General features: G+C 40.5%; 1 protein-coding gene and 1 pseudogene across 18 annotated transcripts; both read right to left on the bottom strand.

Moving 5' to 3' along the window:
• LOC105748779 (zinc finger protein 33A-like) lies at positions 1-2,166 on the bottom strand (annotated as a pseudogene).
• Positions 1-12,738, bottom strand: LOC117198136 (zinc finger protein 33B-like). 18 transcript variants are annotated; one of them, XM_033412958.2, is made up of 7 exons: positions 11,585-12,723; positions 10,861-10,925; positions 10,550-10,681; positions 9,630-9,688; positions 4,186-4,312; positions 3,841-3,933; positions 1-2,702 (listed from the first exon to the last, which is right to left on the bottom strand). In XM_033412958.2, the coding sequence occupies exons 3-7, from the start codon at positions 10,632-10,634 to the stop codon at positions 2,302-2,304; spliced, it is 765 nt and encodes a 254-aa protein (XP_033268849.1). In that variant the 5' UTR covers positions 10,635-10,681; positions 10,861-10,925; positions 11,585-12,723; the 3' UTR covers positions 1-2,301. The 18 variants fall into 18 exon arrangements, 6 of the variants coding, with proteins under 6 accessions (XP_033268849.1, XP_033268846.1, XP_049552623.1 ...); XM_033412955.2 differs by having other exon boundaries at positions 10,550-11,018; XM_049696666.1 differs by having other exon boundaries at positions 10,550-10,925.
• Positions 12,739-15,790: the final 3,052 nt, after the last annotated feature.

Raw genomic sequence — 15,790 nt, 5'->3', positions numbered from 1 at the left:
AAAAAATATATATATATATAGTTAAAATATAAAAGACTGCAGTGACATTTACAATGATAATTATGTCATAATGGTCATTAAATTAAGGATCTTGATGTTTTAGTTTGATTCTATTGGGTTCCAGTGAAAATTTTAAACACGGAAAATATTATACAATACACTCGTATAAAAGTCTCCCACAGCTCAAGGAATTTTCACACATACATAACGCTGTATACATGATTCATTCAAAATATTTGTGATATTTTACAAAAACACATGTACTACAGCGGCTACATACATATAAATATTTTATTATATTTAGCAAAAGTTTTGTTACCAAAACATTTTTCTAAAAAAATTTGTTTTCTAAATTGTTTCCCTCAGTAAAAATTCTCTGAACTATAATAAAGTATGTTTCACTGAAAACTTTCAGAAAGCCAAACGTTTATAAAGTTTTACTGTACTCTGATTTACCTGAGGTTCAGTGAAATATCACCTTTTAGTAAAGCCTTTCTACATTTGTTGTAACCAATAGATTTCTTGACTCTGATTTTTCCCATTACAGTGAGTTTGATTCATGGATGAGGCTTCTAAGCATTCAGGATTTTGACAGGAGTCTCCACTCTTGTGTGAGTTCACCAATGTACAGTGCATACAGACCTCTCAATGGAAGGCAACTACATTCCTACCCCACAGAGAACAGAGAACACAAAGGACTGCCACGGAGCCCATCATGTCTCAGACCTAGAAGTGAATGACATCATTATGCTCACATTCCATTGGCCAGTTCTCATTCACATTGTCCCATGTGGTTGCAAGAGAAACTCAGAAATACAGATTAGCAATGTGCTGAGTAGCAAAATGAAATGTATATTGATAAAAACACTGCCAGGGTTTCTTCCGTGTGAGTTCTCTGATATAAACTGAAGGCTAACTTCTGGCAGAAGGACTTCTCACATTCATTACATGCATAGAGTTTCTTCCCCAGATATAGTTTCTGTCATACCAAAGGCTCTGAATTGTGGGAGGAGTGTTTTGTATAAATGTCTTTACATTGTTTCTCTTCTGTGTGTATTCCCTGATGTGTGGCAAGAGTGGGTCTGTGGCTGAAGGTCTTCCCACACTCATTACAATTATAGGGTTTCTCCCCTGAGTGAATTCTCTTATGTTTAACGAGGGATGAACTATTATAGAAAGATTTTCCACATTCATTACAATCATAGGGCTTCTCTCCTGTGTGTGTTCTCTGATGTACATTGAGGGAGGCCTTCTGGCAAAACATTCTCCCACGTTCGTTACATTCATAGGGTCTCTCCCCTGTATGAATTCTCTGATGTTGAATGCGTTGTGACTTTTGGCAGAAAGCTTTCCTGCATTTGTTACATTCAAAGGGTTTCTCCCCGGTATGAATCCTCTGATGTTTACTGAGGGTTGACTTCTCAGAAAAGGTTTTCCTACATTCAACACATTCGTAAGGTTTCTCCCCTGTATGAGTTCTCTGGTGTTTAAGGAGAACTGACTTCCCACAGAAGGTCTTCCTACATTCACTGCATTCATATATTTTCTTCCCGTGTGAAGTCTTTGATGTTTATTGAGGGTTGACTTCATATAATACATCTTCCCACATTCACTACATTCGTAGAGCTTCTCCCCTGAGCCTATTCTCTGATGTATAGTAAGTTTTGACTTTATACTGAAGAATTTCTCAAACTCATAACATTTATAAGGTTCTTCTCCTGTGTGAGACCTCTGATGCACAGTCAAGTCTGACTTTTGGGAGAAAGATTTTCCACACTAACTACATTTATAAGGCCTCTCCCCTGTGTGCATTCTTTGATGTTGACGATGGAGAGCTGACTTCTGATAGAAGGTTTTCTCACACTTAGTACATTCATAGGGTCTCTCTCCTGTATGAATTCTTTGATATACAGTGAGGGCTGGCTTACGGTAAAAAGATTTCCCACATTCATTACATTGATAGGGTTTTTCTCCTGTGTGTGTTTTCTGGTGTACTGTGAGGTTTGACTTCTGGAAGAAGGCTTTTCCACATACGTTACGCTCGTGGTATTTCTCACCCATGTGAAGTCTATGACGTTTCTTCCAGAGGACTGACTTATCACAGGTTTCCCCACATTCATTAAGTTTATAGTGATTCTTCCTTGAGTAAATTACCTCATGTAACATGAGGTTTGACTCATCCTTGACCGTTTTCTCACATTCACCATAATCACAGAGTTTCTCTCTTGTGTGAGTTCATTCTTGAGTAATGAAGAGGGCATTACCGTGGAACGCTTTAATGTGTTCATTATATTCAAATAGTTACTCCACACTGTGACTCTCCTGTTGCTGAATAAAATCCTCATTATGATAGCAAGTGCTCTCATTTTTATTAAAATCATTAAGTTTCTCTCCAATATGAGTTTTCTCATGATTAATTTCAGGAATCAATTTCTCACACCCATTGGTATCATCAGATTTCTTTCCTGAATAGTTTCTATTATTATTGGTTAACTCTGATGTATTTTCTAAACTGATTCCATCTAGGTTATATTTACTGGGCATTCTTCTGGAAGGAATACAGTCTATGCAAAAATTAAATGGTTTTCTTAATACATTCTCTTTCACAGTAACTACTTTTTTGTTATTGATAAATGCAGCCTGCCATAAATGTCTGTCTTGGTTTTCTTTGCTCTTCATCATGCCATCAACTTTCAATTCACCTAAAAATAAGAAAAATTAAACATACGTTATGAATTAAACTACTTATAAAATTGGGCTAATACACAAATACTATTTATCTGACTCTTTGGTTTCAGAATCATTCTTCTGAAATAAAAGTTCCAAATAAATTTTTCCATTTCCTCCACTTTTCTGAGGAGCTGAGGGGACGGGGTAACAGTGAACCAACTAATCAAAGCTACTGGGGTAGAAAAGGGGAGAGTAAAGTTGGCAATGAATGTACATATATTTATGTGGCCCTTCACGAATATACCTTCCAAAATGGATAGAAGGGGTGAAAGAAACATCAGGAATAGAGAATTAAAGGTTCAATAAGAATGGATGAATTACAAAGAGTGGAATTCACAGTAAAATATGCCCAATCAAGAGAATTATGCAGTAAATGTGACAGGGAGCACAAGTAGACAAGGATGTTGTTCTAAGAAATTACCAGAGGAATGAAGTATTTAGAGGAGGTAGATTAGAGTCCATGTGCCAATTTTGTTAACCCCACTGTCAACATACACCCAGAACTCCATCACTTTATACACTCTGTCCCCCTAAACCTAGTCAACGGCATTATCTCTTTTCCTGACTGGTCTCCTTGCTTCTACTCTTGCCACACCTGTACATCATTTTCTCACAGGGCAGTCAGGTTCCTGTGTCTGTTTCCTGCTAATAAGTAAATTCCCTGAGAGCAAGGGACTTATTTCACCCACTGCTGTATCTATTTCATTTAGAGTATGATTGGCATGGACCAAGTGCTCAAGCAGTATTGGTTAAGTTAATTAATTAATTAACTCCTGAAAACAAAAGAAGTCCTTGATAGAAGAGAATGTGGGCAACTGAGAATGCTTAGATGAAAGGGGACTAACTAAGATAAAATATTTATTATGAGATAGGAATGAAATTCAAGGTACAGGTAATAGGGATTAAACTCCTAAAAAGCCAAGCGAAAAAGAAAACATTTATGTGTGAGACTATATCTGGTGGTGAATTTACGTATCTGAGGCATGTAGGCTAAACATCCTTAGTCAATTCCAAACAGATGGAGCCTCTAAATAGATTTGTTCAAAATGCTCCAAAGATGCTGATATCTAAAACAACCACCTGGGATCTAATTTCCCCTGGATTACTCACCTGGGTAACAATGGCTTGCAAATTCTTCCTCTAATATCCATGGTGCTTCTTGCTCTAACTTGAAGATCTCCTCTGGTTTGGCAATGCAATGCCCTGATAGTGGAAAGTGATACAGGACATAGAGAACACTGCCTGGCTTCAGGAACTCAGAAGAAAAACCAAGGACCAGCTTCAGGAACTGCACAATGAAGGAGCCCACTGGAATCTTTCAATGGGGAGGTGAAAACACAAACAATATTCCTAGTGTCCAAACCTAAATATCATTAACCTCTACAAAAGATCCATATGCTTTGGTAACAAAGAAAGGATAGGTCTGATGTTGTTACTTAGAGAAGCTCTGCTTACCCAATGAGATGAGGATTCTGTAGTTCTCCAGCGTCACATCCCTGCACAAAGTCCTCTGATCAGGGTCCAGCTGACCCCACTCCTCCTGGGTGAAGTTCACAGTCACATCCTCAAATGAAATTGATCCCTGTAAGAGCATATATCTGATCAATCTGAAATATTGACAACTGTATGACAGAGAAAAAGATATTTAGGAACTAATTCCTCACCATGTTCACTGTTGAGTTTATTAGAAAAAGTTTTTATGTTTACCATATTCCCTGTTTTGTGTATATGTGGTGGGACAAAGAGAAACATAGTGAAAATACCCAATTAATCTATTAATTCATGCGTAATGTTGTCAGAGAGGAAGAAATTTTCCTCCACCCTCTGGGTTCTTCTGGCTGCTCTAAGAATTAAATTGACATGAGAGTTTTACCTCTTCATTTCCAATTTGGATACCACAGAGATATAAAAAAAAATCGTAAGAGAGGCTTTGACACAGTTATATGCCAACGAATTGGACAACCTAGAAGAAATGGACAAATTTCTAGAAACACAGAGCCTGCCAAGACTGAGTCAAGAGGAAACAGACAATTTGAACAAAACAACCACTAGAAGTGAAATTGAATCTGTAATTTAAAAACTCCCTTTAGGAATTCCCTGGCGGACCAGTGGTTAGGACTCAGTGCTTCCACTGTAGGGGGCACGGGTTTGATCCCTGGTCAGGGGATCACAGGGGAATTCTACCAGATACATATCTCAAACTATTCCAAAAAACTGAAGAGGACGGAACACTCCCAAATTTATTCTATGAGGCCACCATTACCTTGATACCAAAACCAGACAAAGACACTACAAAAAAAGAAAATTACAGGCCAATATCTTTGATGAATACAGATGCAAAAATCCTCAACAAAATATTAGCAAACCAAATCCAATGATATGTAAAGAGGATCATACAACATGACCAAGTTGGATTTATTCCAGGGTCACAAGAATATTTCCACATTTGCAAATCAATCAATGTGCTACACCACATGGATAAAAGGAAGGATGATATTCTCTAGGTCAAGCTTGTTTTCTGTATCTGTGAGTCTGTTTCAGTTTTGCATATGCATTCATTTGTATTATTTTTTAGATTCTGCATATAAGCGACGTGCTACAGTACTTGTCTTTCTCTGCCTGACTTATTTCACTAAGCAAATATTCTCTAGGTCCACCCACATTGCTGCAAATGGCAGAATTTCATTCTTTTTTTATGGCTGAGTAACACACAGCTTCTTAATCCAATAATCTGTTGGTGGGCTCGTGGGTTGCCTCCATGTCTTGGCTATTATATATAAAGTTGCTATAAACATTGGGATGCATGCACCTTTTTTTTTTTTTAAAGATTTTTTTGATGTGGACCATTTTTAAAGTCCTTATTGAATTTGTTACAACATTGCTTCTGTTTCTTATGCTTTGGTTTTTTCACCACGAGGCATGCGGGACAGCTCCCCGACCAGGGATCGAACCCATTGGAAGGCAAAACCTTAACCACTGGACAACCAGGGAAGCCCTGCATGTACCTTTTTGAATTAGTGTTTTCATTTTTTTCTGGGTATACACCCAGGTGTGGAATTCCTTGGATAGTATGGCAATTCTATTTTTAGGTTTTTGAAGAACTTCTATACTGTTTTCCATAGTGGCTGCACCAATTTACATTTCTACCAAGGGGAGAGGGAAAGGAGGAGGGGTATGGGATTAACATAAACAAATTACTATGTATAAAATAGATAAGTAACAAGGATATACTGTATAGCACAGGAAATTATAGCCATTATCTTGTAATAATCTATATTGGAGTATAATCTGCAAAAATACTGAATCACTATGCTATATAACTGAAACTAATATAATATTGTAAATTAACTATACTTCCATAAAAAAAATAAACTGACATGAGAGAGATTAATAAAAGAAAATCAAACAAAAGTTTAATAAAATGTATACAGTGGAGAGACCCAGGAAAGCTAAGTAACTTGCCAAAATGGCTGAAACCCTCACTTTAAATACCATCTTGAGCAAAAGATAAAAAAGGATGTTAGTGGTAGTGATTTGGGACTTCAAAGGGGAGGAAGGCAATTTACATGGAAATGGAAAAGCAAAAGTTTGGTGAACAAAGGTTTACTGGGCCTGCAGAGACAATGGGACACAGAATAGACACTGATCTCTAGGCCCTGTAGAGCACAGGTCCCCAAACCCTGGGCCTTGGACCAGCACAGCAGGAGGTGAGTGGTGGGCAAGAAAGTGCTCCTCCCCATTGCTCCCCATCACTCACATTACCGCCTGAACCATCCCCGAACACCGCCCCCATCCCATGGAAAAACTGTCTTCCACAAAACTGGTCCCTGGTGCCAAAAAGGCTGGGGACCGCTGCTGCAGAGTTTCCCCAACCACATATAGCCTTCATTCTTTGCAGCTTCTCTGTGACAGCTCTACTCCAAGAATAGGCCCTATATCTAAATTCTTTAGGTAAAAAGAAAGACTTCCTGAGTCTTCTGTTTCTTAAAAATAATCAGCCTAACGTATATACAGTGGTATATTACTCAGCCATAGAATGGAAAAAAATTGAGTTGTTGGTCATGAGGTGGATGGACCTAGAGTCTATCATACAGAGTGAAGTAAGTCAGAAAGAGAAAAATAAATACCGTATGCTAACACATATATATGAAATCTAAAAAAAAAAAACGGTACTGATGAACCCAGTGGCAGGGCAAGAATAAAGATGCAGACGTAGAGAATGGACTTGAGGACATGGGAAGTGGGAAGGTTAAGCTAGGAAGAAGTGAGAGAGTGGCATGGACATATATACACTACCAAATGTAAAATAGATAGCTAGTGGGAAGCAGCCGCATAGCATGGGGAGATCAGCTCGGTGCTTTGCGACCACCTAGAGAGATGGCATAGGGAGGGTGGGAGGGAGACGCAAGAGGGAGGAGATATGAGGATATATGTATACAAAGTCGATTCACTTTGTTATACAGAAGAAACTAACACAACATTGTAAAGCAATTATACTCCAATAAAGATGTAAAAAACTAATAATAATAATCAGCCTAAATTCATCCTCATGCCAAAGAGACACATTTTGGTGTGGCAAATTTTGCTCCCTTACAGTGTATATACATACATAGATGTCCACACAAGCATAAAATACATTATATGTATGAAAGTGTCCTAGTTTCTGTGGATATATAAAGTACATAAAACACTGTTTCTACCCTCAGAAAGCTTAGAAACTGGTATGGATGCAAACTGGATTAACAAATAGCATAAAATCAGGAGAGAACTGAGTTTGGGGCTTCAGTGATATAAAATGCCCTGGTCTAGGGACTTCCCTGGCGGTCCAGTGGTTAAGACTCCATGCTTCCACTTCAGCTGGCACGGGTTCGATCCCTGGTTGGGGAATTAAGATCCTGCATGCCGCATGGCATGGCCAAAAAATAAATAAATGTTTTAAAATGCCCTGGTCTGTTCAGGGAATAGATGATGTGTAATCTTGGGATTATTCCTTTACACAAGAGTTCTCCTAAGTCTCTGATAACCCACACTGCCAGGCAAAACTTTTAAGCATCTACAAATTTGTTAATAGATAGGTATGTATGAATGTTTATGTCTATACAGATAGTCCAACTTCGCATGGTTCTAATAGGCATGAATTTCAGTCACCACAATTTAGTTAAATAACACCAGCCCAACAACACGGGTCAGATTTTTAGTTACTAGGATAACTGTAATTGCACAAAGTAGAAACTTCACTGCTTGTTTTTCAGTCCACAAATCACTACGAAATAACAGACACACATCATGAACAATGATCAATCATGTCGGTTTTTCCAAAGTCTGCCTGTGACTGGTTGCTGTGCATTCACCACACATAGCAAAGCATGTAGTTGTGTTGCCTCTTGTCTCTCAGCAATAAGACATTTGCAAAAACAGTTAACTGCAACAGGGAACTGGCCAACAAAGATGAAGGCGCAAAAAAGAAATGAAAGGGGTTTTTTAGAAATGAAATTCAAATTGAATATAAATGGTGTTTTAGAAGAAATAGCTGTGGGACTGCTGACATTGCTGCCACTGGAGACATTCTAGACCTGCAGCTAGAGGAACTCAGGGAAGGGGAACTTGGTACTAAATATTAGCTGTATTATTTTTCAACTTCCATATATATATTTATAACTGACAATTTCCAGCCTACCAATTTGCCCTACAAATTTTAGACTTGCCAGTCTCCACAATCACGCGAGCCAATTCCTTAAAATGGATGAATATATACATGTATGAATATATATGTGTATGTGTACATGTGTTATATGCATATATGTGTACACACACACACACACACACACACACACACACACACACACTATTGGTTCTGTTTCTCTGGAAAACCCTGACTGATACAGGGTTTAAAGAATATTTTTCTTCACCTTGGTTTTCTTTCCATTCCATCTCCTCCCTCTCTCCCAACAGCCACCAGAAGCCAAAAGAGATGGGGAACAGAGTCTTCTCTAGAACCTTAGGCAGGAGTGCTGCCCTGACAACAGCTTGATTTCAGACTTCTGGCCTCCAGAACTGCGAGGCAATAAATTTCTGTTGTTCTAGGCCGCCAAATTTGCAGTAACTTGTTGCAGCAGCCATAGGAAACTAATATACTAACTCTTTGCAAAAACCCTATAGGAAAAAATCAACAGTTTGCTTTGAAAATATGTCTGACCAGTGATAGGTCTTACTTACTTAACGAGGCACAAAATTCAGCTTCTGAATTTCAGATTTGGAGCGGTTGTCTCATCCTCGGATATAGTTGAAAATCCACATGGTATGAAATTAGTCAAGAACAATAGTAAGGTAAGAATTACAATGGACCGAGGAGGAATGCGTGGGGATAAGCTTTGCTAAAAGGCAACAGGAAGAAGACCATACCAAGAAGCAGACAGAAGAAATCGTCACCTTACATCAACTGAGTCACGCTTTGGCTCTCTGCCTCCTGTGCCCACTAAAGAACAGTCAGAGAAGAGAAACGGAGGTAGCATTCACTTCACGCTTGTTAAGTGCGGTTGTCAACTACCACACTTTCATTAAGACAAAGAAATTGTTTTCAGACTTCAGGCCAGAAAGTCTTTATATTCCATGACGAGTTACTTTTGTTTATTCTTAGAGTCAAAGCAAAGCATTTTCCTTTTGTACAAAGTATCAGAGATAAATCTGCACATAATTATTATTGTAAAAATGAGTTATAAAATATGTGTAATATACATACTAACAAAGCAACTAGGATTATCTCCATATAATTAAATGTTGACTTTTCCTTGTTTTAGATCTGTTAACTCTATATATTCCTTAATAATTTTTATCATTTTAATCTTGAATCATTTTTGCAATGGAAGACAATGTGAGAAATGAATAAACAAACAACTCACCGGGGACTTGTTCTTTTTCTGTTCCTTTTGGGAAAGTACAGAGAAGGCTGTATGTACAGCTATGGGAAAAGAAAACAGGAGTGGGTCATGTGAGATCTGGCTGCTAGGAATCTTTGAGCTTCCTAAGAACTTCTGCCTACCGGCTGGTTAAATGCCCCTCTGTGGGAAAAAGTTTCTCTGGCCTCTGAGGAGTCAGCAAGAACTATGTGGAGGGAGAATTCACATGTGCAACTCTGACAGCCAAGTTATAGAGCCTGGCTGAGCAATTTAACCCCGGATTTACTTCCTAATGATTTATTAATTTCATTTTTCTTTTAGAACCAATTCAGGACTAATTGAACAAATAATATTACATCAGAAGACAAACCATTATTTTCATCATCAACGCTATAGGAAAAGTACTCAAGATATGTTTGCTTATATCCTACTGAGTTGCCTACCCTTCGAGTCAGAGAAATCACCCTGCAGAAAGGGATGGGGGAGTTCCTTCAGGAAAAGGTCTATTTAAAAACTTGTTTGTTTCTAACTGAGTTGTAATAAAACCTGGTGGGTGACTTACCCGTTATAACATGGACAGCCTTTTTCTACTCCTGGCTCCACCACTAACAAACTGGGCGTCTATGGGCAGGTTACTTGTACACTCACAGTCAAGGTTTCTCAGCTTTGAAATGAAGCAGACACAGATGACCCTATTCTATGATGTCAGGGTAGATGCAGCAGCCAGCATCCCTCTAGGGGGCACACATCATGACGGATGTCACAGGAGAGCAGCTCAGAATTTGGAGAAAGTGAGTGGAGGCTGAAGGCATGGTATGCTTATTAAAAGCTGGGCCTAGTGATCTCTCTCTGCAGACCATGCCCACGTGAACCCTCCAAAGAATGAACACTTCCTTGCCCACCACTCTCAGGGCCCCACTCACCTATCTTTCCTGAAACTTGGTCCAGACCTTTCACCATCATGGTGAGGTCTTCTGGATGCAGTGATATTAGCGAAGCATTGCTCATTCTGAGCAGGATAAAGATTGTTACTTGCAAAGGAACAGGAACCTAGGCTTAAAGGACAAAATCATCTTATTTAGAAGTTTCATTCCGGGCTCCAAATGTCACAGAACTTACATGTCTAAACTCCAAGGCCACTGAGGATGCTGAAGATTGGACAGTGTTGCAGTCCAAGCAACACATTATGTAGTCTGCCCCAAGGGTTCCGAGATGGCAAGAAATCCCAGAATACCTGACCACAAGGTGAGATTCACTCCACACACTTTGGGATTGTTTCCCTCTGCCCCGCGGGAAGTGCTGTGAGGAATACACTGCTGGTTTTAGGCTGGATATCTACCGTGGCTGTGTGACCTGGTGTATTTCACTTGAACCCTCTGAGCCTCAGTTTTCCTTTTTTGTCAAAATAGAAAACAGTTACATAAAGGCTGTTGTGAAGATTAAACAAAACAGCTAATGAAAACAGCAAAGTATCTTCCAAACACCTTATCAGCTAATATCAACTATACGTTATGTGCTATATGTAAAAACTTTACGTCCGTATTTTCAAAACGTATGTAAAAACTTAATCCTCAGAACAACCCCGTGTCGTACATATCAATACTCTCGTTTTACAGATGAGAAAACCTCGTCTCAGGTAGATCAATCATCTTGCCAGCAGTAATTAATTTACACCTGGCTCCGCCTGGATACAAAACTCACGCCCCCCCTCCCGCAGTCGCGTGGATTCGGCAGCCTCTCGGGGCTCCGTACGTCCGCATCCCCACGACCGAGGCCGCCCCTTCCCCTGACAGAGGCGCCCCGACCCCGCCATCCCTCCTCGCAGCCGAGGCCGCCCCCATCCTTCCGCGCAGGCTCTCTCACCGGGGGTCACACCGCGGGGTTCCTTCCCACTGCTACCTCCCACCAGTCCTCAAGCCGCACCGGAACCCCTCGGCCCTCACCCAACTCGGGCTCACCCGCAGCTCTGACTCAGGCAGCACCCGCTCTCTGAGCGCGCGCAGACCTAGACGGTCCAGGATTTTCTCCGCAAGACACGGAAAAGCGAGACACCGGGGCTAGTGAACTGCACGTGCGCAGGACGAGCCGCGGCAGAGGGGCTTACTGAACCACGCGCAGTGTGAGCCAGGGAACGTAAGACTACATTTCCCATAAGCCCTGGTGCTACACCCTCCCGGAGAGTTTAAAGGGTTATGCATGAAAGAGGAGGCTTCTCTACCCCGCGTGGCTTGGCTCTGTAGCTCACTGAGGCTAGTTCTTTCAGGACTGCAAGAGACTGCAAAACACCGCAGTGGGATGCGGAGCCGTTGAGTGAATCTGTTTAAAAGAATAACTTTCAGGGCTTCCCTGGTGGCGCAGTGGTTGAGCGTCCACCTACCGATGCCGGGGACACGGGTTCGTGCCCCAGTCCGCGAAGATCCCACATGCAGCGGAGCGGCTAGGCCCGTGAGCCATGGCCGCTGAGCCTGCGTGTCCGGAGCCTGTGTTCCGCAACGGGAGAGGCCACAACAGTGAGAGGCTCGCGTACCGCAAAAATAAATAAATAAATAAAAATTTAAAAAAATATAATAATTATTATTATGGCAAAAAATGTTCAAGAGGAGCTACAGAGGACTTGAGATGGTACAGGGCCCAATTGTAAGCTTTCTTAAAAGTGATGGGCAGGCGGATTCTTAACCACTGTGCCACCAGGGAAGTCCTCAGCACCAGAATTTTTTCCTTTTTTACCTCTTTAGTGGTATTTCAATTTTGTTTATATATTGTTTTCTTGACTTTGTCCATATCATCTTTTAGCTCTTAGAGCATGTTTCAGTTTTAAAGTCTTTATTTACTACGCCCACCATCTGGTGTTTCTCAGAGACATTTTCTTTAAATTCTTTTTTACCTCTTTCTTTGTATGCCTCGTGGTTTTTGTTTTTTTTTTCTTGAAACCTGGACATTTGAATCGCACAACGTCGTGTCTCTGAAGATCAGATTTTCTCCCTTCCCTGGCTTTTAAGTGTGTTATTTGTTTGTTTAATTGTTATAGGATGTCTTTGGGCTGGGATCAGTGTGAGGTGAAAACTTAAGGTCTTCTCAAGTCTTTTCTGAGCCTGCACCTCTCCTTGGGCATGTGTGGTACTTTCTAAATTTTCCTGTATTTGTGGTTGCTTTTGAATATCCTCGTCTTTAAATGTATGACTCCCAAAGGGTGAAAAAGAGAAAAATGAAGGAGAAAAGAGTGCCAGCCCTTTAAATCCTAAGAAGTCAGTTTATTCAGAGGGGGAGTGGCTTACAGCAGTGGTATGGGGAGTGCAACAGTGGCTGCCTGTCTCCGTGTCTGCCTCTCCACAATCAGAAGCAGCAGTGAGCAAACAGAGCACAAATCCCTCATATTTAGAGGACAGGGTTCTTAATGTCCACCCTGTCTCCTGCAACCTGCATGCTCCAGGAACATGTGACTAGCTGACTGCCACAGGACTAGGAAGTGGGGAATGGATAACCACTACTACGCTAATAACTAAAATTGACTTAAATTAACTGCAATTTACTACCCAAGCCTTTCTGTGAAAAGTTTTTGGGTATTTGGGGCTCATTTTGATCTCAGGTAGACTCTTATTCGTCTTTTCCTTGCTTCTCTCTAGTAAACTACCTGTTCTGTGGTTTAGCCTAGATCTCTCATGAAACTACCAGCCTCTTTTTAATTGCTTTTCACCATACCTTCACTGATTTTTGAGTGCCTTTAGGCTTAACCATCCTGTACACTCTTTTAAATAAAGTCAGTTCCTTGGAGAGAGCTTTGGACCTCTTGATTCTATGACCTGCCTTTCCCCCTTGGCAAAAATCTCTGAGCCATGCACCAGATGTAGGAGTGGATACAGCGGCATTCTTCTCTCTGTGACACAGGTATTTTAGGTGCATAGTGCCGTATGGGCATAGTAGCCTGTGGTCTTCTCATTTTCCCTTTTGGCCTGGAAGCTCTACCCTATTTAGTCAAAATGAGGGTGACTGGGGCCTCAGTATTCTCAGCATGGTACACCTGAAACAGGAGTGGGGTCTGGAGGAACAGGAGCTCTTGACTTCTCTTTAAATGGCACTCGCCTACAAGGCAGCCTCTAAAAGAGATTGCTGGAGGAATACAGGAAACACTGGGAGCCTGCCCCTCCCAGATAGATGCCATTGCATGCGACTGGGAGCTGGGAGGCAAGACAGCTGTTCTTTTGGCTGCACGTGACTGGAGTTACTGTCACACTGAGCTGGGGGGCAGGGGAGCTAGTTGAGGTTCAAATATGACAAACTCTTGCTGTTCTTAATGAGTTTTAAGTAGATTTCCTTGAATGTTTCTTTTTCGCCATATGCCTTTAGGACAATTTCCAGAGACTTTACTTTTTAAAAAAAAATTTTTTTTCATCAGTTTTGCTTGCTTCATGTGGGAGTGGATCTGTGGAGTGAGTCATAAGTACCTGTTTGTACTTTGTTGTGCCCATTAGAAAATAAGCTCTATAAGAAGACAGAGGTTTTTCCGAGCTTTATTGAGATATAATTGACATATAACATTGTGTAAGATTAAGGTGTACAATGTGATGATTTGATACACTTGTATATTACAAAATGTATACCACAGTAACGTTAGTTAACACATTCTTCACTTAACATTGATTACCATTTTGTCGTTATGGTGAGAACAATGAAGCTATGCTCTCATAGCAACTTTCAATTATACAGTACAATATGGTTGACTATAAAGTCCCCATGCTCTTCCTTAGATTCATGGAACTTACTGATCTTATGAATGAGTTTGTACCCTTTGCCCAACATCTCCCCATTTCCCCCACCTTTCAGCCCCTGGCAACCACCATTCTACACTGTTTCTATGAGTTTTTATTTTTATTTTATTTTTTTTGCAGTACACGGGCCTCTCACTGTTGTGGCCTCTCCCACTGCGGAGCACAGGCTCCAGACGCACAGGCTCAGCGGCCATGGCTGACGGGCCCAGCCGCTCCGCGGCATGTGGGATCTTCCCAGACCGGGGCACGAACCCGTGTCCCCTACATGGGCAGGCGGACTCTCAACCACTGCGCCGCCAGGGAAGCCCTCTATGAGTTTTTAGATTCCACATATAGGTGAGAACATACAGTATTTGTCCTTCACTGTCGACTTATTTCACTTAGCCTAATGCCCTCAAGGTCTATCAGTGTTGTTTCAATGGCAGGATTTTCTTCTTTTTTAATGGTTGAATAATACCTCATTGTATATATATAAAATATGTATATATTATTTCTATATTTCTGTTTATTCATCTGTCAGTGGACACCTAGGTTGTTTGTGTATTTTGGCTATTGTGAATAATGCTGCAACGAACATGGGAGTGCAAGTATCTCTTTGAGATAGTGATTTCATTTCCTCTGGATATACAATGAGTGGGGTTGCTGGATCATATGGTAGTTCTATTTTTAGCACTTTGAGGAATCTCTGTACTGTTTTCCTTAGTAGTCTTACCAATTTATATTCCCACCAGCAGTGCACCAGACTACCCTTTCCTCCACATCCTCACCAGCATCATTTGTTAACTGTCTTTTTGATAAGATTCATTCTAACAAGTGTGAGGTGATACGCCATTGTCATTTTGACTTGATTTTCCCTGATGATTAGTGAGGCTGAGCACCTTTTCGACATCATTTGTATGTCTTTTTTGGAGAAATGTCTATTCAGTTCCTCTGCCCATTTTAAAATCGAATTGTTTGGGGGTTGTTTTGTTTTGTTTTTTGGCCATTGTGTTGTGTGAGTTCCTAATATATTTTGGATATGAACCCCTTACCAGATATATGATTTGCAAATATTTCCCCCCATTCCATAGTTTGCTGGTTCATTTTGTTTCTTTGGTTGTGCAGAAGCTTTTTAGCTTGATGCGGTCCTACTTGTTGATTTTTTCTTTTGTTGCTTGTGCTTCAGGTGTCTTATCCAAAGAATCATTGCCAGTGCCAAGGAGCTCTTTCTCTATGCATTCACCTGGGAGTTTTACAGTTTCATGTCTTATGTTTATGACTTTAATCCATTTCTATTTTTGTGAGTGATGTAAGATAGGGGTCTAGTTTCATTCTTTTGCATATACACAGCCCAATTTCATTCTTTTGCATAAAGTATACTTTGATTCCCTTTTCTTTATCTTGAGTGTATCTATTATA

The sequence above is a fragment of the Orcinus orca genome, chromosome 14 (genome assembly GCF_937001465.1).
Source record: "Orcinus orca chromosome 14, mOrcOrc1.1, whole genome shotgun sequence".
Lineage (NCBI taxonomy): Eukaryota > Metazoa > Chordata > Mammalia > Artiodactyla > Delphinidae > Orcinus > Orcinus orca.
The sequence above is the reverse complement of the archived record's forward strand: the minus strand, read 5'-3'. Positions and strand labels throughout refer to the sequence as shown.